Here is a 25,166-nt window from a genome sequence, read left to right as displayed (position 1 = left end):
ACCTACCCAGCTGAGGCTGCTCCTGCTCAGTTCCTAGGAACCCCCTTTCCTTCTCTTGCCTCCTGGTTATGAAGAGGCAGGGACAGCTTTGAACAAAGACCCTTCATCATTTCTTTTGTGAAATTGTCCCAGAGATTAGGCAACTGTGAGTTCTTCATCAGTAATCGTTTCTCTAGTAAACTTCAATAAGATCTAACTCTAAAAAAATAAAATTCAACATTTCTATTTCCTGAGAAGGGTACAGGTAAATATGGAAAGGCAAATCCAAAAGGTGAGCTTTTCTAACTCTGAAGGGCACATGTAGCAGTTCTGACCAGGCTGGGAGTGAGGAGACCTACATTTTGGTCCCCATTCCCTCTTGCTGCCTCTGTGATCTTGGGCAAGTTGCTTGACCTCTCTGGGCCTACATGTTTGTTTAGGACTCTTTCAGGGCAAATATGTCATGGTTATAAATATGAAGAGATTTCTCTGTGTAGTGCTGAATTTCACACATTCACCATGGCCAATGATACTTGATGCGTTTAAATATTTCTCTTGTTGGAACAGGGACAGCTAGTTAAAACAAAGCCTGGAGTTCTCTCCAACTGTGGCCCTAGGTTTGTGGGTTTGGTAGGCCAAACCATCTGTAGAGTCCTATGCATTTTACACGGTAAAAACATTTCCCATTGGCTTACAGTAAAATCCTGGAAGGGAAGTGGTGTTTCCAAACTCCACTGAGTTGCAGCCTCAGAACTAGAGAGCTGGACCGTGTGGCCCAAACTCAGTTTACAATGTGGAGGCCCAGAGTCAAGGAAGGAAGTAACTGAGGACTCCCAGAGAATTTGAGATGGAATGACAGCTAGAACCTGGTTGCCATAGTCCCCAGTCTAATGCTTGTATCCTTTCTGTACAAATAGAAGCTGATTTGAAGGGCAAAGAATTACAAAAATTATACCATTATCTTAAGAACAATATTAGTACATGTAAATACATCCTGAAAGACATTTATTCATATTTTCAGTTTAACACACATAGAAACCCTTCATGTCTTTAAATACCACTAACAGACATTCGATTTGCATTTCCTGAAGCCACTCCAGTGAGCAACTCTGAAATAAATGAAAAAACAATGGTCAAGCCTGAATGCACACTGAGGTTTCCATGTGCTCAACTCAGCAGATTCAGGTATGACCCCTGCAGAGCTTGGACTCTGAACTGGCACTGACATTCTCTACGCTCAATGACCATTTCACACAATGAGTTCATCTGTGTAATTGTGCTTAGCTGTCCTGAGATTAACTCCATGTTTGCATGAAGATCAAAATGCTTACTTTGAAAAGTTTGGTTTTCTTCCACTTCTGTCTTATCTGGGGAGGTATTCACACTTGGGATTTCCTGGGTTTTTCTTTCTTAAATCTCTTGAAGAGATTGAGAATGTGAGGGCAAGAGTAGGGGGTGGGGTGCCTTACCTTGTATTGTTCTCTGTTGGAAACAACAACTGGCAATCACTCATCACTATTTTGATGTCCTCTTGTTAAAGGCAACCCAGAACACTGGGATCTGAACGTGGGTAACCGCATTCTTGCTGGCTCCCACCCCTAAATCCTATGCTAGTTAGAACATAATCTAGAGTTCTGCTTTATTTAAAGAATTTCTATTGGATTATAACTTACCTACAGTAAAGAGTACACATTTGAAGTGTACATCTTAATACATTTTTAATATATGCATATATTTCTGCTTTTCTTATACCTTCACTTGGCAGGGAAGTTTCTGTTCTGGGTTTTTCCAAGGACTGCCGCATCTAAGTAGGGTAGAGGTTGACATCTGCAGTGCGGGAAGGGTGGTGGTGTGATTCATGTCAAAAGGACTTACTTTCCTCCTAACCAGTTTGGCTCAGTGGATAGAATGTTGGCTCTCGGACTGAAGGGCTCTGCGTTCGATTCCAGTCAATGGCACATATCTCAGTTGCAGGCTTGATCCTCGGCCCTGGTCAGGGCTCATGTCGGAGGCAAACAATCAGTGTATCTCTCTCACATCGATGTTCCTTTCTCTGTGTCTCTCTCCTCCCTTCCACTCTCTAAAAATCAATGGAAAAATATCCTCGGGTGAGGATTAACAACAACAACAACAACAACGAAGAATTTACTTTCTACCCTTTTACCTCACCTGCACTCTAGGTACAAGTTCTGGAAGAAATTCTGGAAGGCATTCACACTTTCACTCACAATGGGGATCTGCAGGAAAAAAGGAGACGTGTGAATGGGGTGGGGTGTTTGCACTTAATCATTACCACTGCTGACATGAATGAAAACCAAGTAATGCGTATCATGCATGGGCCCTTACAATGAGTGGCAAGGAGGCCAGATTCTCAGGAAGTGCTATGAGAAGTTAGGGGATGGACAGACGACCAAACTGAGAGGGGAAGCAGTGTGGCTTATATTTCAGCTGAATTCAGTGTACTCTTGCATCTTGTGGTTGAAGAGTGCAAACTGCCCTGGCTATTTCAAAACGATGTCAGGAGAGGAGTGGCTGCTTTCCAGGACCCCAGTGGGTGCCCAGGACACAAGGCAGCCTTGAGAACAAATACATCCCTTCCTGAAATAGGAAGCCAACTATTTACTTATGCAAGTAATGCTATAAAAGGGCTTTACAAGTTGAGTTGCAGCTCCTGAGCTTTGGACTGACCCTGAGATTTGTCTCAAAAGGCTCCTTCCGGAGGAAGGAACGTCCTGAGGCTCTCAGGTCGAGCACTGGCTCAAACAGAATGTAAATCAAGGAGAACCTCCTGCGTCTACAAGCTGAACCAGCCCAGGCAAACACTCTTAAGACAGCTTCGGTACAAAGATGACAATATTGTCATTTCAACCTCAACAGGCATCGCAACCTGGTTTCAACATTCATTTTGTGAAGTTTTACAATAAAGTTCACTTTTAAATCCTATGATACCTCATCTTGATCACTTTCTTGCATACCCTCAACTCTCCCTCTTCACTTCATCATATTCCTTTGGCAAAACCACCACCAGGTTAGATCTAACTTTCCACTTACTTGGTGCCTGATCCTGTGTAGCTGCATGAGGTTCGAGAAAAACGCACAACCACGCTGGTGGCTCACACTTTAAATTCAAAGCCTCAACCCTACCCTGTGGATTGAAGGGTTCCAGGTTCTATTCCGGTCAAGGGCACATGCCCGTGTTATGGGCTCGATCCCCAGTAGGGGGCGTGGAGGAGGCAGCCAATCAATGGTTCTCACCATTGATGTTTCTATATCTCTCCCTCTCTCTTCCTCTCTGAAATCATTTAAAAAAATATTTTAAATTCAAAGCCTCAGACCTCACGCAGCTCCTTAGTGCTACTAGGCAGTCATACCATGCATCCCCGTCAATCTATATGGGTATATCCCACTTGATCAGTATTTGTTGAATGAATGGAATAAATGAATTTTAATTAGGGTTCCATTGATGCTTGCCCAAGTTTGAAAATGAATTTTATTTTTAAAACATTTTTTGTTGAGATGAGCATTGGCTTTGGACCCAGAGACTCATATCCAAGTCCCAGCATGGCTGCCTACTAGCTGGGCCATCCTAAGTGAGCCAGGCTTCCTCTCTGGGACTTCTTGTCTTCTATTAAATGAGGTGGCAGTGCCAGGTACACTGGTGGATGGAGAGTCTCTCCTGGACGTTGGTTGAATGAGTCATATGAGTCCCTACCTTCTCCTGAAGTTCACAGATCTGTGATTTATTTTTTTTGTGTGTGTGATTCTTTCTTGAGCCAAGCAAGCCCACAGCTAGGTGTCAATTAGGAGAGAGAAAAATGAGGCCAGACTCGAAGAGAAACATCTGCAGGAGGACCCCTACTCTTCTTCATTGATCTCTGATTTTACTTTCTGGCTCCAAAGCAGACAAAGCTCTGACACTAAAAGCCAAACGGTGACTTTGATTTTGAGCAAACTTCAGGTGGAGCATAACAGAGAGGTGGCATTGAACTGGGATTCGGGGACCTAGAGTCTAACCCTCCCTCCTCTCAGGCCTCAGTTTCTTCATCTGTATACATGAGTGAGTTCAAGGTCACTAAGCCTTTACCTGGCTTCCACCACTTCCCAGCACTGGTGGCCTCTGTTTTGCCATTTGGAACATGCCTGGCCTGTTTTGGATCAGAACTGGCGCAGCATCAGCAAGTTTATGGTTTTACAAGCCCCGGAACATACTTTGCAAATAAATGACAAAGGCATTAGGAATACTGCATAGAAACAAAGGTGAGGCTGTGGAATTGTACAAGGGAAGGAAAGATGCTGGCGATAGAAACACCTGTCCTTGAGTTTGAAACCAGCTGGGCAAGTGACCACAGCCCGTGGGAGACCCACGGGCGCTCGGAATACTGCATACCCCCAGTGTGTGTGTGGTATGGCAGGCAGCTTGGGGGCTACATAGGCAAATCATTTTTAAAAAGCTCTAATCAGAGAATAATTTTCAATTACCTTTCAATCTTTCTGATTCATTTAAGGAGTCTTGCTGTGCTGGAATTTTGTTAATTTCACAACTTTAGTAATCTGTCCCTTCCTCCCTGACAACAGTCTTTCAGCCCCCACTTTTTATTAAACAGAGAGAAAATAGGGTTTAACTCAGGAGCTTTACCTGTCTAGAATTTGATAATATTGATTTGCTTTACTGCATTTATTTTTTGTGGTTATTTTCCATTGATGAAAAGTGGTATTACTTTTTCCATTTAGAGTAGTTAAGACGTTATCTTAAAATATATGTACTTAAGTTTAAAAAACTGAGTTAGTTTCTATAAAAATATTAAGTAATAGTGTATGTCCTACACAGATGTGACAACACAGGGCACAAGGTTCCTGGGGGTTGGGAAGCACTGGTGGGTGGATTCTCCAACACAAACTGGCATTGTTCAGGGGAGGTCTCTCTGGGCACCGCAATAGTGCCTGTAATGCTATCTACTGGTAACTCGGTTTTCAATCTTTCTTTTTAAAATAAATGCTTACCTTTTCCTGATCATTATTGTATAAAACTTGGAAATACAAAAAAAAACATATAGGACAAGAGGAGAAAATATAGAAAAACATATAGAATAGAAAGAAAAATCACTCATTACTTCTCTACTAAGAAATAACCACTCCTAATACATTGGTAAATTTTTCTTCCTCAGTGCACCAACATAGCTATTATTATAATGTGTATTTTTATTCTTAAGCCTATTTTATTTCCTTAACATCACAGCCTAAGCATGTCCCCATATCACTCAAACTCTTTATAAACTTTATTTTAAACGGCAGTGAGGTATTTAACAGAGAAGCCCCATTGTGGATTGAACCATTCCCTGTTTGACATCGATTGTTCCCAGTATTGTCCTTTAAAATGTTGTGATGAATATCCTCATGCACATATAGCTCTGTCTGCATGTTGCATAGTTTCCTTACTATAATTCCAGAATGGCATTTGTAGGTGGAAAGATTTTTAAGGCTTTTGGGATACCACTGCCAGATTTTTTCCAAAGGATCAGACCAAGAGGTACTCAGAACTGAACGTGAGTGATGGAACCCACTCTGGTTTGTGTGTGCAAGGTGGGGTTGTTCCGCTACTTTGGGCAAGTTACCCAACTTCATTACCCCCTGCTCGTGCAGGTGTGACCAGTCCCTGCCCAGTAAGTGAGTGTTCTTATAGCTAGGCTCACCAGGGCCACCTTTCAGCTTCCAAAGGACACACTTCTTTAATTCCACCTTATGTGGTCCTTCTTTCCTGGAAAGAGATTGACAATAGTTTTCTGGAAAATTTCTTATCCCAACAGTTCTAAAATGCTTTTTTGTAGCTGAGCCAGGAAAGGCTTGAATAAACATTGCTAGCTTTAGGGAAGAAGTGCAAAAGGCACTCACGTGCTGGGTGTCCACGATGCGTGTGCTGGGAGCTGTGCTGGGAGTCATGTGGTTAGCATCTCATGTAATCCTCTCAAACAGCCTACACAGCGAGTTACACAGAACATGCTCCACAAGATGCTAGTATGTGTTCCTTGCGAAAATTCTGTTGCTTGGAAAAGGCTGTGTGAATCAAAGTTAAAGGATTCTTTTACAGTTTTCTGTTTTACAGTTTTAGTCTAATGTTATTCGAAAATCCCCAAGGTGGGGAGGTGATATTCAGCATCTGCCAAACTCACTTGACAATGAAACCCTCTCTCACACATCTCAGGGGACTGATGTTCCAAAGAACACACTTTGACGGGATGCAGGACAGGTTAAGGAAGGCTTCTTGGAGGAGGTAGCACCTGAGCTGTGCAGTGGCTACCCCGTGCAGTGGCTGCTTCCCTACACACATGCACGCACACACACACACACGCACGCACACACACATACACTGCAGTTTGCATAGGGAAACAACAGCAATCACTTCTTTGCAGAACCCCAGAAATAAGCACAATCAGCAGCTCATGATTTATTTTAAAAAGTCAAGTAAAATTAAAGGTCATTTGTGAGCTCCTCAAGGCCAGGGCCAGTATACTATTCTCAACATGTAGTCGCCTGACACAGTGTAGGTAGTATTTGTTGTTTGTTTTGTGTGAAAGATGATGCATGAAGGCATGAAGAGTGAAAGTTTGCTGGTCTATGTAGGGGTGGGCAGTCCTACCAACTGCCCACTATTCTCTCCCAAGTCCCATCAGAAACCCTGGGGGCAGCCAGTAGGCCCCGCTCCCCACCCCTACCTGGACCAGTGAGTTTCACACACACTTCCATACCACGGTGACATCTAATTGTATTTTCCCATCTCAGAGGCCTACGAGTTTCACTTCTCTAGCTGTGCCCTGGGTGCCAGCAGGTGTTGGCAGAAAAGAGTGGACCTGGTGGGACAGTCCTGCTGCAACTCCAGGCAAGTGCACTAACTCAAAGATAAATCATAGGAATTCACATTCAAAGGGCGCAAGTGGGATGAAACGTTCCGTGTTCCTTCTGTAGCCATAAATCTCCAGGCTTGGGAAGGTAATTACCCTCCTCTTAAAAAAGCTATATGCCGAAACCGGTTTGGCTCAGTGGATAGAGCGTTGGCCTGCGGACTGAGGGGTCCCGGGTTTGATTCCGGTCGAGGGCATGTGCCTTGGTTGCGGGCACATCCCCAGTGGGGTGTGTGCAGGAGGCAGTTGACCGATGTTTCTCTCTCATCGATGTTTCTAACCCTCTGTCCCTCTCCCTTCCTCTCTGTAAAAAATCAATAAAATAAAAAAAAGCTATAAAGAACATGGCACATCAGCAGTTGGCAAAGAGCATCCTATATAAAAAAAGCCTAATATGTTAAGTGTCCGGTTGACCAGTCAGCCATTCAACCAATCAAAGCATAGTATGCTAATGATATGCTAAGGCCACTCAACTGCTTGCTATGATTTGCACTGACCACCAGGGGGCAGATGCTCTGACCAGTAGGTTAGCTTGCTGCTGGGGTCTGGCCGATTAGAATTGATGGATGAATGAAACCTGATGCCCTGGAGCCCTCCCACAGTCCCTCCCCAGCTGGCCAACCTCCTGCATCCCTCCCCAGCCCCAATTGTGCACTGGTGGGGTCCCTCAGCCTGGTCTGTGCCCTCTCACAATCTGGGACCCCTTGGGGGATGTTGGAGAGCCGGTTTCGGCCTGATCCCACAGGCCAGGCCGAGGGACCCCACTGGTGCAAGAATTTGTGCACCAGGCCTCTAGTAAACTATAAAAGGTCCCTCTGGGGGGGGGGGGGGGCAGACTACATGTCCTCTGCCTGCTGAGATTTCCTCTCCCTCCCCTCCCAGCATGGGCCACGCTATTTCTGGGGGTACCTGTTGGAGGCTTTAGAGGTCGACTGCTTGTGTTGGAGGCTTCCATGAAGCATCTGTCCTCTGAGTAACTGGCTCCTCTCTGCTGCTCTGCCCACGCTGAGGCCACTTTACCTCCTGAATAAATGAATGAATGAAATAAATGAATAAAAAGAGCACTGTAAAGGGCGTCCAGCTCTGCTGTTAGCCATGTGACTGTGGTTGGCTCACTCCCCCTCTAGGACTCTTGGTTTCCCTTGAGGTAAAGGGGTGGGGTGGGGTGGACTGGATGATCCTGAAGGCTGCTGTCAGCTCCGATGTCACAGTTATCCCACCTGAGAGCAAGGCTGTGTGAAATCTTCCCCTCAGCCCTCAATTATCAGGAAAACCATAGTTGGGAAGACCAGAGTCAAACAGAGCAAAAACAAAAACAGAAACAAAAGCACACAAACACACAAACAGGAAAAGAACTCCTCTTTGTATTTTGACTTCTATATCTGGCCTTGACAGACTGATGGTAGCAGCAGTATAGAGGGAACAGCACTGGAGAAAGGAGTCCAAGACCTGGATTCAATTCCTGCTCTGCCCCTGACCAGTAGTGTCACCTAGGACAAGTCATTATTCTCATATTTCTCATCTATAAAATGGGGATATTTAATACCTTCACAATTCATTCAACAGACACTTGCTGAGAACCTGCTGTATGTCTGGCCGGTGCTAGATGGGGGAGATAGAAAGGTTAATAAGACTCGATGCTAACTCTCGAAGAGCTCACAGTCTGGTAGGGAGACAGCCACGTAAACAGGCAGTTGTAATACAGTGTGGTGAGTTGATACAATAAGGATCATAATAAAAATAATGATAATAGCATTTTATTAATTGAATTTTTTCTCCTATAAAATTTTCTTAAACAGCTGATGCCTAAAGTTACTCAGATGCATTAGAATCTAACATGAGATGGTATCAGATTTAGTCCTGATTACATTTTAACTATCTTAAGCTTAATACCTGGCCATTTCAGCATGCACAGGTTCTCAAAAGGATGAAAACTACGACAGCTAGGGTCTCTGTTTTTCACAAGTTCTCCAGCTCAAGACCCACTGTTCTCCGTTCTAAAGTAGTGGGTCCCAAACTTGGCTATAATTACAAGCACTTGTGCAGATTTTAGATGTCTCAATGGCAAGACTGCAACCCAGGCCACTAAACTCAGAATCTGTATTTTTTAAAGTTGCATAGGTAATTACAATGCAGTCAGATTTGAGAACCAATGCTACAATGAATGAAACCTGATATCCTGGGGCCACAGCTCCTGAGACTGAGAAACAGCATTGGTAAAAAAACACACAAACCTGAGTCTGAATATTTGGTGTTCTCTGTCTCCATCTGCTGGCTATGCACTATACTACTATGATTTACCTACACAATTGGGGTATCCCAGATGTGTGCAAGAAGGTTTGCCAGAAGAATACAAGAGAACCAAAAAGATATTAAATTTGTAAGTAATACAAATAACTACAAAATATATTAATGTATTTAATAGGACAGTCTCAGAGGAATAAGCACATTAGGATAATGCAACTAGAATCTTTTCTATGCTTGGTAAATAAAAAGCAGCCAATGATATCGATACAATGGAATATTATTTAGTAATCAAAGAATACATGCTCAAATGTTTAGAAATAGCAAGTTGATAAAGAGAAAGTTCAAATAAGTTGTTGCTTCGAGCTGGAGGTGGAAGCAGGTTGAACTGTAAGTGGGCAGAGGAACTTTTAGGGGTAATGCAAATATCTAACACTGAAATATGGCAATAGTTGCCCTGCTGAACACATTTACTAAAAAATCTCTGAATTGTATACTTGCAATGGATTAGTCTTGCTCACATACTAGTATTTCCACGCAGGTCCTTCTCATATGGCTTCTGTGGAGCGGTCTGCTCTCGGCAAAGCCTCTTAAGCCTGGAGGCCTATCACTACCCTGCTGTCGGTGTGCTCGTGGCCAAGATGGTGCCATGTTTCCACTAGTCCTCACCTGCTCACACGTGGTCACACCATGTCTGGACAGCAATGAGAGACTGCTTCTCTCTTCACAGGACTCAGAAGTACTGTGAGATCCTGGCTAAAGACAGGAAGAAAGCCAGTTCTTCCACCTCTGTCTTGGACATGAGCACAGCAGACTTACTGGCAAGCTGTCCCCACCCGGTTCCTGTAAACCAACTCACAGGAGAGCACTGGATGAGCCTGTAGGACCAGTCAAGTGGCTCTTCCAGTGTCCTGGAGCCTTGAAAGAGTGAGGAGCAGTCTGGGACAGACTCACCCTGAGGGGAAGACAAGACTGGAGTAGAAAATTCAGCTCAGTAACAGGCTGTGGTTGGCAGAGGAGATGGAGATCCATCTGACTAGGGGACAATAGCCTGGATTTGTCCCCACTCCTTACAGCTATGCTTGAGCCAGTGGGGCCGTGGGGCTGCAAGGGAAAAAAAAATCCTAGTTTGAAGGCTGATAAAGTGTCAGTAGAATGAATGAATGAATGTCACACATGAACACATACAAAGAAATATAGCCACAGTTTTAAAATAGCAAATTTTATAAGTTTCAGAGAGAAAGACAAGACTGCTGATAAAGGAATCAGGTTAATTTCAGAATTCTCAGCAGCATTTCTAACCAGGAAGATAATGAAGAAATAGTCTAAGTGTTAAAGAAAACATTTAAACCTAGAATGCTATATCCAGGTAAACTATAATTTAAATGTGAGTACAAAACGAAGATATCTTCAGGCATCCAAAGCCAAAAAGACCTTTTTCGAAAACACTCTTGGGGAAACATTCGAGCAGAAAGGGGGAGGGGACCAGAAGGAGAATACAAATACATAGGAAGTAAGGGTGGGTTTATAACCTGATAAATTTGACTATTATAAAAATAAACAACTTTTTTTAAGTACAAACATGAAATCAAGAACTAAAATTCTATATGACATATCTACTTGGCTACCAAGTGGGATGGGGTTGCAGAGTGCATGTCCAAAGAGAAATGAGGGCACACTAAGGTAATTTCCTTGTTCTGGAAAAGGCGAAAATATTAACATGCTTTAAAAATCCACAGGGGTAAATTCTAGAAGAATGAAAAGAGAAGTATGACTTTCAAATCAGCAGATGAAAACTTAATCTAGCTAATGGAAATGATAAAGAAAAACAAAAAAGCAATAAAATACAGTAAATAAAAACATTAAATACAGTAACAGAAATAAATCTTAATTTAACAGTGAGAGTAGCTGTGGGCCCAGCGGGAATTGAGGCAAGAGGCGCATTGAACCTGAGGGGAGCCCGTTGAATCGAGTGGACTGGAGGTGTGGACTGAGGAGAGGAAGGTGGACCAACTTGAGCCTACGGTGTTCAGGATACGAGGCAGGCGGACGGAAGGGAAATACAGTGACATAGCCACAGTTACAAATGCACAGAGGTCCCTGGAGCCTTCTGGGCTCGAGAAAATGGGGACCACACACATCAGTTGAAGAGACCGTCCTTATTCCCAATCCAGCTCTGCTCCATCCCCGCTGAGGGAAGTGCTGAGGCCTGGTTCTGGCCGGTGAAATGGGAATGCTTGCTGGGCGGCAGGGATGACTCTTACCTTCTGCAGTAACAGGAATTGGCCAGCAGAGGACGACGGCCTCTGCCGCCTCCCAAGGCAGGCAGCTGGGCTGGGGGGAAACCCCACCTGGTTACCCTTCGGAAGGAGTAAGTGGGAGGCTGAAGGATGGCTTTGGGGTCAGGTGGGCATCCAGCTGCCCTGGGAGGTCTGTTCCGCCTGCCACTCTGCAGATGGGTCCCCTCTGGTGGCTGCATTGCATAGGCCGAGCCCTCCAGGAGCTGAACATCAGCACAGATTTGGTGCTTTTCTGAGGGGCGGGAGAGGGGAGCAGGGGGGAGTGCCCATCTGGTGTCTGCACCCCTCTGTATAAGGGGTCAACCTACCGGCCCCTCCCAGACTGGTTTGATCAAGCGGAAGTGGGCATATGAACAAGGGGGTGGGGCCATGTGACCAAGCAGAAATGGGCACGTTAACTAGGAGGCGGGGCCACATGATCACACGAGATGGGGCAGAATACTCACCTGGTGTCTGCACCACTCTAAGGGGTCAATCCTCCTCTCAGACTGCTTTGAGGATCCTGGGGCTGCAGGCAGGACTTGGGGGACTAGTGACAGGCTGGGGCCCAGGCTCAGCAGGTCCCTGGAGCTGTAGGGGAGCACTGAATGGGGTCTCCAGGGATGAGAGATGCTGCCACAGAGGTGGGATGGCATCAGGAACTTGTACCAGGCAGTACCCAGCAGCCACCCAGAGACACAGGTGCAATGACAGGACCCCTGTCCACTGGAAGTAGGAGAGGGGGTGTTGGGGGAAGGGAGGAGCCCATTACAACAAATGGCCACAGGGTGAGGGGTGCTTAGCCGGAGGTCACAGGTAAAGAAACACAGGCTGGGAGCAGCCCAGGGTTCCATTTGTAGCTCTGCCAACCTTGGAGGTGGCTCCCCAAAACAGAGACCATCCAAGGTCTCAAGGGGGTGGGGCCATGTGAACAAGAGAGCATAGACATGTGAACACGGGGGCTTCTAACTAGACCAGTTCATAAAACCCAGACTCCTGCCATCTCCCTGAGTATTTTTGGCCTGTATCCACTCCTGACACCAATTTCCGTATAAGTTAATGTTCTTGGATGCAAACAAAAAAGCCAATTCTGTCCAACTTGAGAGAGCAGGAATTTTGGAAAGACATTATTACACAGCTCACAGAAACAGTAGGAAAGACTGGTGAACCAGGCTTAGGAAAAATATCAAGAACCTAAATATAGCATGTAGAAGAGGACATAGCCAAGTCCAGCCCAAGGCAAATCTAGTTAGAATGCTGTCACTGGCACCTCGGCTGTTGTGAATTGGTTTTGACAATTCCTAAGTCTTAAGTGTCACTCCCTATCAATCCACATCATCAGAAAATAGCATCCTAATTCTAAACCCTACCTGCTAGGAAGCAGGGTGAGACTTTCTGGCCCTTGTCAATTTCCATAAGGAGAAATAAGAGTTTTCTCCAAAATATTAAAGGGGGTTGGAATGCAGGTGAGAATAAAATGAGAAGCTCACAAAAGAGCACAAACAACTTTCTAGGGATTTCAGGAAACTAAAGGGCAGAAACATAAGTGGAAGTTGTAGGATACTATCCTCAAGTATCTTTGGCATTCAGAATGGCAGACAGTAGGTGAAATTGTTTGAGACCATGTTAGAGGTGTCTGTGAACCCCCATAAATGACCAAGAGTGACTAATAAAGCATGCGGAGGTTTGGGACGTAGATGACCAGCCAGTTATAGAAGATATTGATGCTAATATACTCATTCCAATGTACAGACTGGTGAGGCCATGGGCCACTGGAGTTGTAAGATGTGCTATATGAGAAGCAACAGCAGTGTGATGGACAGGGACAAGTTGATATGGGAGTCCAAACTCGGCAGGCTAAGTGGGGGGAATCAAGGTGGGAAAGTGAACGGAGAGCGCTGGGAGATGGAGCTTGTAGCAGTCAGCTCAGACCATCGTTTTTGTCAAGGCTTCTTTGGGAGACCTAGGTTTATCCTCTGCCTCAGGAGAACTCTGAATCAAAGACTCCACCCACAGAGCCTATGTCCTAACCGTACCCTAACTCCTAGTCACTCCAGGGCAGGAGCTGGCACTTCCCAGTCTATGCCACTCGAAGTCCCACATCCCAAGGGCTGGGGTTGCTCTCCTGGAGTTAGGCATCCTGTCCTGCTAGATGTCAGTATGCTTCCTTAGAATAGGGTATTCCCACACTTGCTTCTGCTCCTGCTCTTTTTGAGACTTTCCCTTATAAAGGCTGCTCCAATAGGCTCGCTATGTGATAGGTCATTTTTATTCACAGGATGATTGAAACTATATTATGCCCTTTGCCCTGTTTAGAGACATGGACATGGAAGGAGGAAAGGAACTAGCTGGGAGGACCTTGCCTTTGATCTTTCATGAGTGCCTTGCATTCATGGGCTCAGTGCAGGGCACACATATGGTCCTGCTCATCCACAGAGGGTCCACTAGAATGCCTAAATGGGAAGAATGACACAGCCTGAATAATGCCACAGATAAGGTTTATTTTGGACATAAGCTCTTTAGAAGTGGTCACTCCACCACTTTAGAACTTTATCTTCTAGGGCTGCAAGTCCAGGGATAGAGAATAGCCAGGAATGGTTTGTGGAAGAGTCTTGTTAGCCAAGCATCAGATTCATGAGAAATCTTCTGGGGCTGGCCTCCAGGCACGCTTAATAAACACCTCGTCCATCTTTCACTTGGCCACCAAAGCTGCCCTTCTAAAATACAAATGTGATCATGACATTTCCTCTATTCAGAAACCTCTAACAGTCTACCAAGCTGACAGGCTTCTCTTCTTTGGACCCTTTCTTAGATGACCCTCTACTGAGATGCTGAGATGTTGTGTCCCTGAAATGCTGCAATTTCTACCATAGTCACTTTCCCATCTCCCACACTTCTCCCACCATCTGAACTTCCCTTCCTTCCGCCAGCAAACTTTATGCCTCCTTTAAGCACTTCCTTAAATGTTCTCTACTCTCCAACAACCTTCCCAACACCCACTGATCCACCCTCCCAGGCAAAGCCAGTAACTTTCCCTTTGCGCCCACAGACCTTAGTAGAAACTGGTACAAAGCCATGGTTACACTGTTGTAATTATTTACATAGTTCTGTCTTCCTCACCTGGTTGTGTTTATTTTTTTATCTCAGCTTTAGCACAATGCCCGACAAACACAGAAGATACTCAATAATTGGTGTTTCCTTTCCTTTTCCCCCTCTTCCCACAATCATTCATTTTCCAGGAAGAGTGAAGCCCCTTGGTGGGCAGGAGAAGGAGGGTGAGAAACCCTGGGATAATAATGACCTGAGAACCTAGGATCATGGTTACTTGTCTCAATTAAGAGCCACCCAGGGATAGGGATAGGGCTTCTCTTCGAGGAGAGGGTCTTGGATAATGCAGCCAGGTGTCCTTCTGCCATTCATTTCCAGACGCTTTCTCTTGGAGTTATCCAGACTCCCGAATGCAGTGAACACATGAGCACCCATCTGCCCTAGCAAAGTCCACTAGGAAGTTATTGCACACTGGACAGCTCTTGACTGATTTATACTCACTTCAGGGAGAGCAGCTTTGCAGACATGCCCACATCCATTGCTGCAGCATTTCATTCCCTTGGGACATGATGCATCTCCTGAGCATATTTCAGCACAAACCCCAAGGGTTCCTTTGGGCACCTGGGGGCAGATTCCAGGTCTTTGTTGCTCTGAAACATACAATGGTTTTTGTGCAATCTGGAACAGTCACTATACAGGCATGAGAATTGGTGTTAGAGGTCGCATGGCCTTGCCACTAGCAGGACTCCCACCTCTTTCATTTCTTCCTTCATGTTCCTGGACCCGTCCCTCAGCTTCAGCAGCTCCACTTTTACTCTTGAGTCCCCATTTTCACATTCAGGCCCTTAGAAGAATGTTATCCCTGCTCCAAAGGCTGCACAGTCCCAGCAGACAAGAAACCTGCACTTGTTATAACCCTCTTCTTTCCACCTTATAAGATATTAGAAAAATCTCTGATCACAGCCAGCCATCTCCCCACGTCACACATACACCATGTTCATCCTGGAGTTACTCCTGTTGGAGTCCCACATCCAAAGCACATCTAGAGAAAATCCCAACTTCTAATCAGACCCAATCTGATAAGAAGAATGGAAATGCAGGGTGATCACTCTTGAAAGTCAAAGAATGTGGATCTGATCAATCCAAAATCTCCATTCTGCAGTGAACACACTGCCTGCTTTTATGCCAAATCATCCTCAGGTCTGAAGCTGGGCTCTGAGCCTTCTCTGATGTCAGGTAGGACCCCCCTCAGCAACCTCACCTTGGAGAAGAGGTGTCCGAGCGCAGGCCATCTCCATCCCCACGGTGATGAAAGCCACTAGAACAAAGACTGTGCATGTCTTCATTTTGGCCTGTGATGTAAATGCACACACAGAGCCCAGCCACAATTTATACACTCAGTGTTACCAGAAAGGAGTGTGGGCAGGGCAGTAAAATAGGCAGAGTATGACATGATTCTCTGTTCTAGTTAATAACTGGTTTCTCTCTAAGTAAGGTATGTTTTCTCGGATATGCAAATCCCAAACAGGAAAGTTCAGGAACACCTTCTATCCCTTTGTTCATTGCTACATCACAGTTCGGCATTGGTTTTCCTGGTGTCTTTAGGAACAATGGCTAAAGAAAATAATTTTCTCTGTGTAATTTAGAATTTCAGAGAAGAGCTTAACTATGAAGCTAGGTGTTGTCCCATCTGGTTTTTCCTGGAAGTCCAGTTCCAGGAGGATTCAATGTGCTCCTGGGAGAGATGGTGAATATGTGGTGTTTTGGAGCCATCCCAGGGCTGAGACCCCTAAGTAGGTGACATTACCCACCTATCACTAATCACTCATCCAAGGAGATGGATGTTCAAAGATCACAAGCTGGCAAGGCCCTTGGGAGTTGAGAGTCAGAAACCTTTCTTGATGGTGGGGGGTCTCTGAGCCTACACTGCTCCATACTGAGAGGTTCCTAGAGAGAGGGCTACAATAAGCTGAACTACAGGAAAAAAATACAAAATGTTGCACAGGGTCCTGAATAAGAAGCCTGACCTCTTTCTTATCCCAATTACAGAATTTCAGAGAAGGGGGTGTAGAGGTAAAACCTTAATGACCATGGGAATGAAGAGAAAGCCTGTTTCATCCTTGGTGGTCAGATCTGGGACAAGCACCTCATGACCACTTATGGGGAGGCCTGGATAAGCAGAGAAACACTAAGCAAGGTAAGAGAGGAGGGCTCAGATAGCCACCCCAGATAGTTAGCTCACACCCAGCATCTCAGAATCAAGCTCAAAGGATACAAGCACCCAGGACCCTTCAGTCTGAAGGAGAAACCAGAGTATCTGAAGAGGACATAGTAGTTCAGTACAGGGTGGAGATCAATGGCCCAAAGCAGCACAGAGTACAACAAAGAGCAAGCCCTAATCCAGATCCAAGGTGGCTGGCCCAATGCCAGATTACTGAGTAGCACAGCCTTGATGAGTGTGTTGGGCCAAAGTGAACAGCCCCAAAAAACTTGCAGGAGAACCCTCCACAGCACTGTTGGCAAGGGGAGGCGCCCTAATCCCTCTTGTCAAGTGACTTAGACATGGCTACTATCACTTAGTTAACATAATCTTTAAAAGTTTTTTTTTTTCATTTTTCCATGTGTTTACTGTTTATTTTTCTAAGTGCTTTCCTAAGCTTTTATATACACATATGTATATATATAAATATGTTCCTTTTCTGCAGAAATTAGGTTATATTGTTTTGCTTTATTCACTTAACATTGTGTCATAGAGAGATTTCCATGTTAGTATCTTTCCCCCTTTTTTATTTTTATATTTATTTAATTTTAAAAATATATTTTATTGATTTTTTTATAGAGAGGAAGGGAGAGGGAGAGAGAGTTAAAAACACCGATGAGAGAGAAACATCAATCAGCTGCTGCCTACACACTCCCTACTGGGGATGTGCCTGCAACCAATGTACATGCCCTTGATTGTACATGCCCTTGATCAGAATCGAACCTGGGACCCTTGAGTCTGCAGGCCGACGCTCTATCCACTGAGCCAAATCGGTTAGGGCTCTTTCCCCCCTTTTTAAAAACAACCACTATCTAATATTCCATTATATAAGTGGTTCATAATTTATTTAACCAAATTTTAATTGCTGAACATTTAGGTGGCTTCTGTATCATGAACAATTTGTTGTTATATGCATCATATACTTTATACATGCTTCTTTGTTTATATGTGTCTGTATTTTCCCAGAATAGATGCCTAAACATGGAAATACAAAGGATGTATTTACTGTAGAGTTGGAATATGTGCCAAATTGTCCTCCAAAATGACCATGCCTATTTACACTTCCTCCTGCAGTGAAGGAGACAACAGTTTCTCACACACTGACCCAAAGCTTTTATAATCTTGCTTCCTCAAGTTTATTTGTTAATGGGATATTTCAAGCTGTATATTCCCATACTCCCCTTGGGATGTAGCCCAATTAGGAATGGGGGGAGGGGCAAAGAACTTTCACCACAGTTATGAAAAGAAATTTAATTAGCGGAAATTATGTAAGACAACATAATGTGATGTTTGCTACTCTAGTACTCGGAGTTTCCACTATGAAGCAAAGGGTAATTATGGCCTATAATTATTTTGCTGAAGCATGCATTTCAATGATGGAAGCTGCAACGTTGCTAAGGAGGACTCTCCCTTCAATAATAACAATACTTGACCTTTATGACCTACACCTGTACTTCACACCTGTCATCTCATTAGCACCCTCATGTCAATGGGACTGAGACTCAAGGGACTGAGATTCAGAGGAAGTCCATGCTTTGCAAACACTTCAATCCCATCTCAGACCCACCAATGGGGAACTTCCAATGGTGGAGCTCAGAAAAGCTCCCCAGATGCTTTCACGCATATGGAAGTGAGGAACACTTGGCCTACCTGATGAAACCTTTATTTCTTTGTGAAAAACTAAACAAAATATCTCCATGAATAGTTGATTTCTAGTGCTCTAGTGACAATCACAAATTTTGGAATTTGGCAGGTTCTCATGACATATTATCACTTGATAGTATCCAGTTGTCTGCAGCAACCATCAAACATATATAAAAAAATTAAGGGAGGAACAGTATAGGGGTTCCTAAAAAATTAAATATAGAATTATCATATAACCCATCAATTCCACTTCTGTGTATATACCCCAAAAAATTGAAAGCAAGATTTCGAAGAGCTATTTGTACACTCATGCTCATAGCAGCATTATTCACAAGCTGAACTTGGAAACAACACGTATCCATTGACCAATCAGGGGATAAGCAAAATATAGTATATACATATAAGGGAATATTATTTAGCCTTCAAAAGAAAGGAAATTCTCCAATTTGCCACAACATGGGTGAACCTTAAGGATATTATGCTAAGTAAATAAGCCATCACAAAAAGACAAATGCTTTGTGATTCCACTTATATGAAGTACTTAGTCAAATCATAGAGACAGAAAGTATAAAGGTGGTTGCTAGGAGCTGGCAGGGAGGAGAGAATGGGGAATTAGTGTTTAACAGTTATAGAGTTTCAGATTTACAAGATGAAAGAGTTATGGGGATAGGTGATGGTAACTGCTGCACAACAATGTGAATATGTTTAATACTACTGATCTATGATTAAAAATGATTATGATGGTAAATTTTGTTATGTGTATTTTAACACAATAAAAAGAAAAAGAAAAACCTTAAGGAAGAAGACTGAGTCTAGACATTGGGCTTCCCTACATGTCCTTAGTCTGCAAAACCTAAATGAAACTATTATACTGTAGTAAATGTCTAAACTTGCTGAGAATTTTAATGAATTTATTGAGCCAAACTGACGACAATTGTCAGTAAACAGAATATCAACAGATTGAGAAAATGCTCCCAAAAAATAGCAGTTTTGCAGTTTATTTTATATGTTAGAATAAAAGGAGGAGATATAGGGAGGGTTACATAAACTTCATTGGTGGTAGATAAGGGAGTGAGAGAAAGAAAAGTGGAGAAATCTCTTAAGATTGGATAAAAATTAAAACAGAGAGACACATCTGTTACATTGGTCAGTACAGAATAGTTAACACCTACTGCACAAAGAGATGGTATTTAGGCAACAAGATAACAATGTGGTCTCAAGTTCTGGTGCCATTGGTTGTGCAATTGTGCCTTCGAGGAATATGGAAAAGAAAATTACTCTGATATTTCAAAGGTATGTTATCTTAGTTGTTCAAATACAATAGACTGGCTCACTTAAAGATTAACCTTTGTCAAGGAAGCTACAGGTCTAGAATGTGACTACCAGCCATGACCCACTTTTAGTTAGGAATTTTAATGGTCAGACCATCCTATGTGGTTACTTGGGTCTGAGTTTACAAGGTCCATCATGCAGGCCTCCATGGCACTTTTCAGGTTTAAGTATGTGGCCTCTTTTTCATCCACACTATTTAAAAAGTAGAAAAATGAAGTCACAGTTTTGTCTATTTCTCCACCTTTTCCCATTTTCTGTCTGTTTAGATTTAGTGGAACCCAAGATGAGAGGCATTAAGAAGGGAGAACAGGTGGAGACAACTAGAAAATCGAGAGAGGACAGGTCCCTTGGGTCTGTGAAGGGTGAGTATAAAAACAAACTGTGATTCCTTTCACCATCTGCAGCTCAATTTGTATGCTAACTCAGCTCCTGGCCTCCTGAGAGGAAAATGCCTGTCATGGGAACATTACAGAACATTCTGGGTGGGGGTGAGATAGGGAGAGGACAGAAAGTTTGCATAAACCAGAGTATGAGGAAACAGACTCCCTTCTATCTAGAAAGGGGACTGGGGGAGGCAGGCACTGCAAGAAAAACACAGATCTGACTTCCAGAAGCTGATCCACAAACAGTAGGCTCTGTTCTCCATCCTGTTTTGACTCTGGCCCCCTCCTGGAAACCCAGAGAAACCTCAATTGAAAAGTCAAGTAAGGAGATACAAGCTCCCCTGGCTCAGGGTAAGAAAAGGAAGTTTTATGAAAAGAGAAAAAGGAAAACACAAAATCTCATATTGTGCAACAGGTGAAGTCCCACATTGCCCCACCACTAGGACTCCATGCTTTTGTTTATAATTCCTGGGTGAACTACTTCTTTATTAGAGTATTCAGGTCTCATAAGCCTTCCTTGGTGATTCAGCCTCTGTGGAACTGAGTTCCTCCCTCCCAATTTGTTCAGGGTCAGGGAGGTGTGGGGAAAAAGATTCCAGTGTGAGGGAGAGCCCCTAACCCTGCCCCCTCTCTACTGGTAAAGTCAAAGACAGGTCACAGCTCTGTTCTAGACTTCATCTGACAAATGAGAGGACAGAATCTTCCAGCTAGGAATCCAAGGTCCTTCCCACCCTCATAGGGCCACAGGAGTCAAGAAGAGTCAGGCTAACCCTTGACCTGGCTGATGGGTTTTGTAACCTTGGTTAAGCATCAGCCCTCATTCTCAGCTGCTGAAGCAGACCCTCTTCTTGAGATGTCTCACCTCATTATAGTCCAACACCTTGGAATATGTCTACTTCACCCTGGGTTTGTCCTGGGGGAAAGTTTATCTCATCTTCTAGAGCAGTGGTCACCAACCGGTGGTCTGCAGACTACTGATGGTCCATCAGGTCTTAAAGGTTGGCAACCGCTGTTCTAGAGTATTCCATTACGTTTCACACTGAACTGGAAGGAGCCACTGTTGGAGATTCTTTAGCTGGTAACTAACTGTGTGAGTTTCCTATTGCTGCTAACAGGAAAATTACACAAATTACCACAAATTTGATGTCCTAAAACAGCATACATTTATTCTTTTAAAGTTCTGGAGGGTCAGGACTTCTGGTCAAGATGGTGGTGTATGTAAATGCAGTACTCGCCTCCTCTCACAACCACATCAAAATTACAAATAAACTACAGAACAACCATTACTTGAAACTGCCTGAAAGCTATCTGACTGAAATTCCTTCAGCTAGAGATTTAAAGAAGAAGCCACATCAAGACTGGTAGGAGGGGTAGAGATGTAGAATGGGCTGGTCCTATACACACATGCAGCAGTTTTTAATTGGGAGGGATATCTTGGCTGCAGAGGCTCCCCCAGAGAAGCGAGGGGTTCCGGCACCACATTAGGCCCCAGTGCAGGGTTCCAGTGCCAAAAAGATAAGTCCCCATCATTTCTGGATGTAAAAACCATCAGGGATTGAGGCTGAGTGACACGGAGACTGCTGGAACCCCAGGAAGTTCCTTTTAAAGAGCCTGTATGTGGACTTCCTCCCTCTGAGCTCCAGCACTGGGCAGCAGCGCAAAAGGCACCAGGGACATATGGGTAAGAATTGAATTGTCTGCATAAGGGCAAGAGCTGGGGAGATAGCTTTCTCCCAGACAGAAGTGCTGGCAGAAGCCATTGCTCCTTTAATGAGCCCTCCCCCCATAGATGAGAAGGGGGGCCATATCGGGGTCTCCATCAACCTGTGTAGCATTGTTCACTTGCCCTGGTAATTTCCTGAGATCCCCACCCCACTCAATTTTCAGTGCCACCCAAGCTGTTTCCAGTGGTTTTCCCACATGAACAGTCTGTCTTGGCTCATGCTTCAAACTTTTCCAAAATCTCTCAAACAAACAGTATCTGGCCTCAGCATGCCCCACAACTTTTGCTAAACCACTTCTCAGTCCTTGGCACTCAATTGTCATAATATGAGAAGGTTGGACAAGATGTTCTGAGAGGTTCCTCCCTGCTTAATAGACTACAATTCTATATGCTGTAGATCAAGACTTGATTGTGCATGTAATTCTATCTCAGAGCCTTATTCTGAATCATGTACTAGGAGTTCTGATGGGTTAGTAAGGAGACATGGCTTTAGGTTACTCCCACAACACTCCAGAAACAAATCTGACATTCATTCTTCTGTGTTCATGATAACATTCTACTTTTGCTTTGGACTTTAGAGAGCTGATCCACATATGACACTGGGAAGGTAGACACTATGCCCATTTTAAGTAAAAAAGCTAAGGCTCAGAGAGGGAAAGAGAATCTTTCAGATGTCAGACCCTGTGATAGGTGCTTCACACATCACCTCATAACATCTCTTCCAAGTGGATAATATTATCCCCACTTTACAGGTGTTAAAATTGAGGTCCAGTAAGGCAAGATGACTTTCCTAATGATTCAATGATAAGTGATAGAGACCCACTTTCTAGACTCTGCAATACCTTGTCATTCCTCTATATTATACTGCTGCTGCTATTTACAACTTCTCTACCAAATGTGGAGATGATGACTCTTATCATCACAGCTGTCCTTTTGAATCATTCTTTCATGGTGCTCTCCAAACAGACCTATAAGCCTTAGCAAGTCACATCACCTCTGTACCCACTGCCTCATCGGTAAAATTGGAGGTACAAGTCCCTACTTCATATGGGTATTAAAATCATTGTGGAAAATATTGAGCTTGTATTTTTAGAGTATTTAGCCCATATGAAGTTCTCAGTAAATGCTCATTCTTATTTTGTTTGGAAATGGTGATTTGCCCCTAATAATAATACCAGGCAATTCCCTTCACACCAGATCATATTTAAAAAATAGTCTTTTTTAAAAAAAAGTCTTATTATGAAAACACACAGAATCAACTGCACTACCCATGTATCCTCAATAGCAGAGAAACTGATGGTGTACCATCCCTATGGGGAACATGTGTCCTTTGCTAAAACCAATATAAATTATGGAAATAACACCAATAAAACAACACAACACATAATGAAGATTAAATTAAGAGAAGGAACAGGGACTACTGAGAGGAGCTGTGAACAAGGAAAGGGTATGTCTCAGTGAGAAGTGGCAAGCTCAGGTACCTTTCCTGGAGACCTGCTGCCCCTGTCCCTGAAGCAGCTCAGTTCAGTTCCAGGTCATTCCTATAGTCCTGGACCCAGGCCTCACTGGAGTTGGCACAGACTTGTCTGCCCTTTTTGGTTTGGAATCTGTGGAACAAGAAGCAGATATATTACAATCACATGGGACCTTGTCTTTGGTAGATATCTCCCTCTGTTCATGTTGGACAGTTCTAGTGGGTGAGAGGATGCTTCTGGGGCAGTACTAGAAATGGATCTCTTGTAACTTCCACCCTAGATTTAGCTGTGGCCTCAAGGTTGTCCAGATTAGGAACCAATGAGTTCTACAATCAATATGGCTATATTTTCCCATTCATCCCTAGGTCCCCTAGCAATAACTTTTCCTTGTGTTTTTCTAAGCATGGTTTAAGAAATTAGCCCACATACCCTTTGATCTTTTTTACTTTCCCTGGTTTCCTAGCCTCTGTCTAATTTCTTCATAACCTGTTCCTTACTGCTGTCTGGGAAGGCTGAAACCCTGAGACCTGCTTTCCTCCTGTTTGATCCTCTCCCTTCCCCAAAAAGTCCCCTTATCTACTCCTGCCCTTGCTCTTGCATCCCAAAGCAGCCCAGGGCATGATACTTATACCATGGTAAGCTGGCAGCAAAGGCTACTGGTCTCATAGTAATCCATCACAAAGTTGCAAGGAAGTTTCTGTGGGATATAAGTGAAGCAGCAGGCAGTGGGAGGGTCTGAGCCCACTGGAAAGAAAGGCTGAGGTAAGAGCAAAGTTCTACAAGAAATTGCTCTTTTGGATTTTAGTTATGGATATTCAAGGGGCATCTATGTGGAGTTACCAGATCCCCAAATACGGCTCCTTGTATCTAATCCCACTCCACTGTTTTAGGAGTCTTTTTCTGTACAGGACTAAGAGATCATAGAGCTGGATTGAGTCTCAGAGCACACATACAACTCCATTTCTTATATCAAATCTTTATTGTTGAAAATATTACATATGTCCCCTATTTCCCCCCATTGACCCCTTCTAGCCCGTCTTCGTCGCCCACCCCAGGCCTTCACTATCCTATTGTCTGCGTCCACGGGTTATGCATATATGCATACAAATTATTTGATCACTTTCCACCCACCCACACTCCCCTGCCCTGCCTTCCCTCTGAGATTCTGCAGTCTGTTCTATGCTTCTATGTCTCTAGATTTATTTTGTTCATTGGTTTATTTTGTTTGTTAGATTCCACATATGAGTGTGATCATGTGATACTTACTTTCTCTAATTGGCTTATTTCATGCTTTCCAGGTTCCTTCATGCTGTCTCAAAGAGTAAGAGTTCCTTCTTTTTTATTGCTGCATAGTATTCCATGGTGTAAATGTACCGCAGCTTTTTTTTTTTTATCCACTTATATACTGATGGGCACTAGAGACAGGACTTTCTTAAACAAGTGTACTAGTTACTATTTTTTAAGAAAACAGGAATTTGAATATTACTGAATGTCTGCTAGACACTACATTTGACAGCAGCCTACTTAAAAATCTTCCCAGCTCCCTTTTGTCCCATCCCAGATGCCAATGTTGGATCAGCCCCAACTAGAAAAGTGAGTTCTACCTATACCATGGCTTTGCCTATACCATGGCTCTAGAAGTAGTACCTGAAATAACAGACTTACTTGGTGCTGAGAGCGCCGGAGAGCAGAAGGCAGCCACTAGCACAAGGAGAGAGAAGACAGCCACACAGAGCTTCATGGTCTTGGCGGAGAAGAGGCTTTCCCGAGAGTAAGAAGCTCTGCTCTGCTTCTCTTCCCCAGGGTAATGTCATCACGATGGAAAGGAGGTGGAGGGGAGAAGTGGGCTGCACTCTAAAGTGGTACACAAAAGGCAATGACTGAGACTGAGGAGAGAATTGTG

General features: G+C 43.9%; 2 protein-coding genes and 1 long non-coding RNA gene across 4 annotated transcripts; all 3 read right to left on the bottom strand.

Annotated features, from left to right (window-relative positions):
- Positions 1-988: 988 nt before the first annotated feature.
- On the bottom strand, positions 989-7,890 carry LOC114234415 (uncharacterized). The gene is made up of 6 exons (XR_003620618.2): positions 7,785-7,890; positions 5,869-6,030; positions 5,670-5,734; positions 2,149-2,216; positions 1,732-2,059; positions 989-1,088 (listed from the first exon to the last, which is right to left on the bottom strand). It is a non-coding gene; the product is annotated as an uncharacterized LOC114234415 (long non-coding RNA).
- Positions 7,891-13,879: 5,989 nt separating this feature from the next.
- LOC114234416 (WAP four-disulfide core domain protein 18-like) lies at positions 13,880-15,865 on the bottom strand. The gene is made up of 3 exons (XM_054709164.1): positions 15,708-15,865; positions 14,948-15,096; positions 13,880-14,115 (listed from the first exon to the last, which is right to left on the bottom strand). Exons 1-3 carry the CDS (start codon positions 15,790-15,792, stop codon positions 14,068-14,070), a joined length of 282 nt encoding a protein of 93 aa, XP_054565139.1. The 5' UTR covers positions 15,793-15,865; the 3' UTR covers positions 13,880-14,067.
- Positions 15,866-23,821: 7,956 nt separating this feature from the next.
- LOC103293207 (C-C motif chemokine 4-like) lies at positions 23,822-25,089 on the bottom strand. Of its 2 annotated transcripts, none has more exons than XM_028157584.2 (2): positions 24,929-25,089; positions 23,822-24,007 (listed from the first exon to the last, which is right to left on the bottom strand). In XM_028157584.2, exons 1-2 carry the CDS (start codon positions 25,002-25,004, stop codon positions 23,889-23,891), a joined length of 195 nt encoding a protein of 64 aa, XP_028013385.2. In that variant the 5' UTR covers positions 25,005-25,089; the 3' UTR covers positions 23,822-23,888. The 2 variants fall into 2 exon arrangements, 1 of the variants encoding a protein (XP_028013385.2); XR_008554762.1 differs by lacking the exon at positions 24,929-25,089 and adding an exon at positions 24,530-24,690 and having other exon boundaries at positions 23,997-24,007.
- Between the last annotated feature and the right edge of the window lie 77 nt (positions 25,090-25,166).

This window comes from Eptesicus fuscus, chromosome 20 (assembly GCF_027574615.1).
Source record: "Eptesicus fuscus isolate TK198812 chromosome 20, DD_ASM_mEF_20220401, whole genome shotgun sequence".
Lineage (NCBI taxonomy): Eukaryota > Metazoa > Chordata > Mammalia > Chiroptera > Vespertilionidae > Eptesicus > Eptesicus fuscus.
The sequence above is the reverse complement of the archived record's forward strand: the minus strand, read 5'-3'. Positions and strand labels throughout refer to the sequence as shown.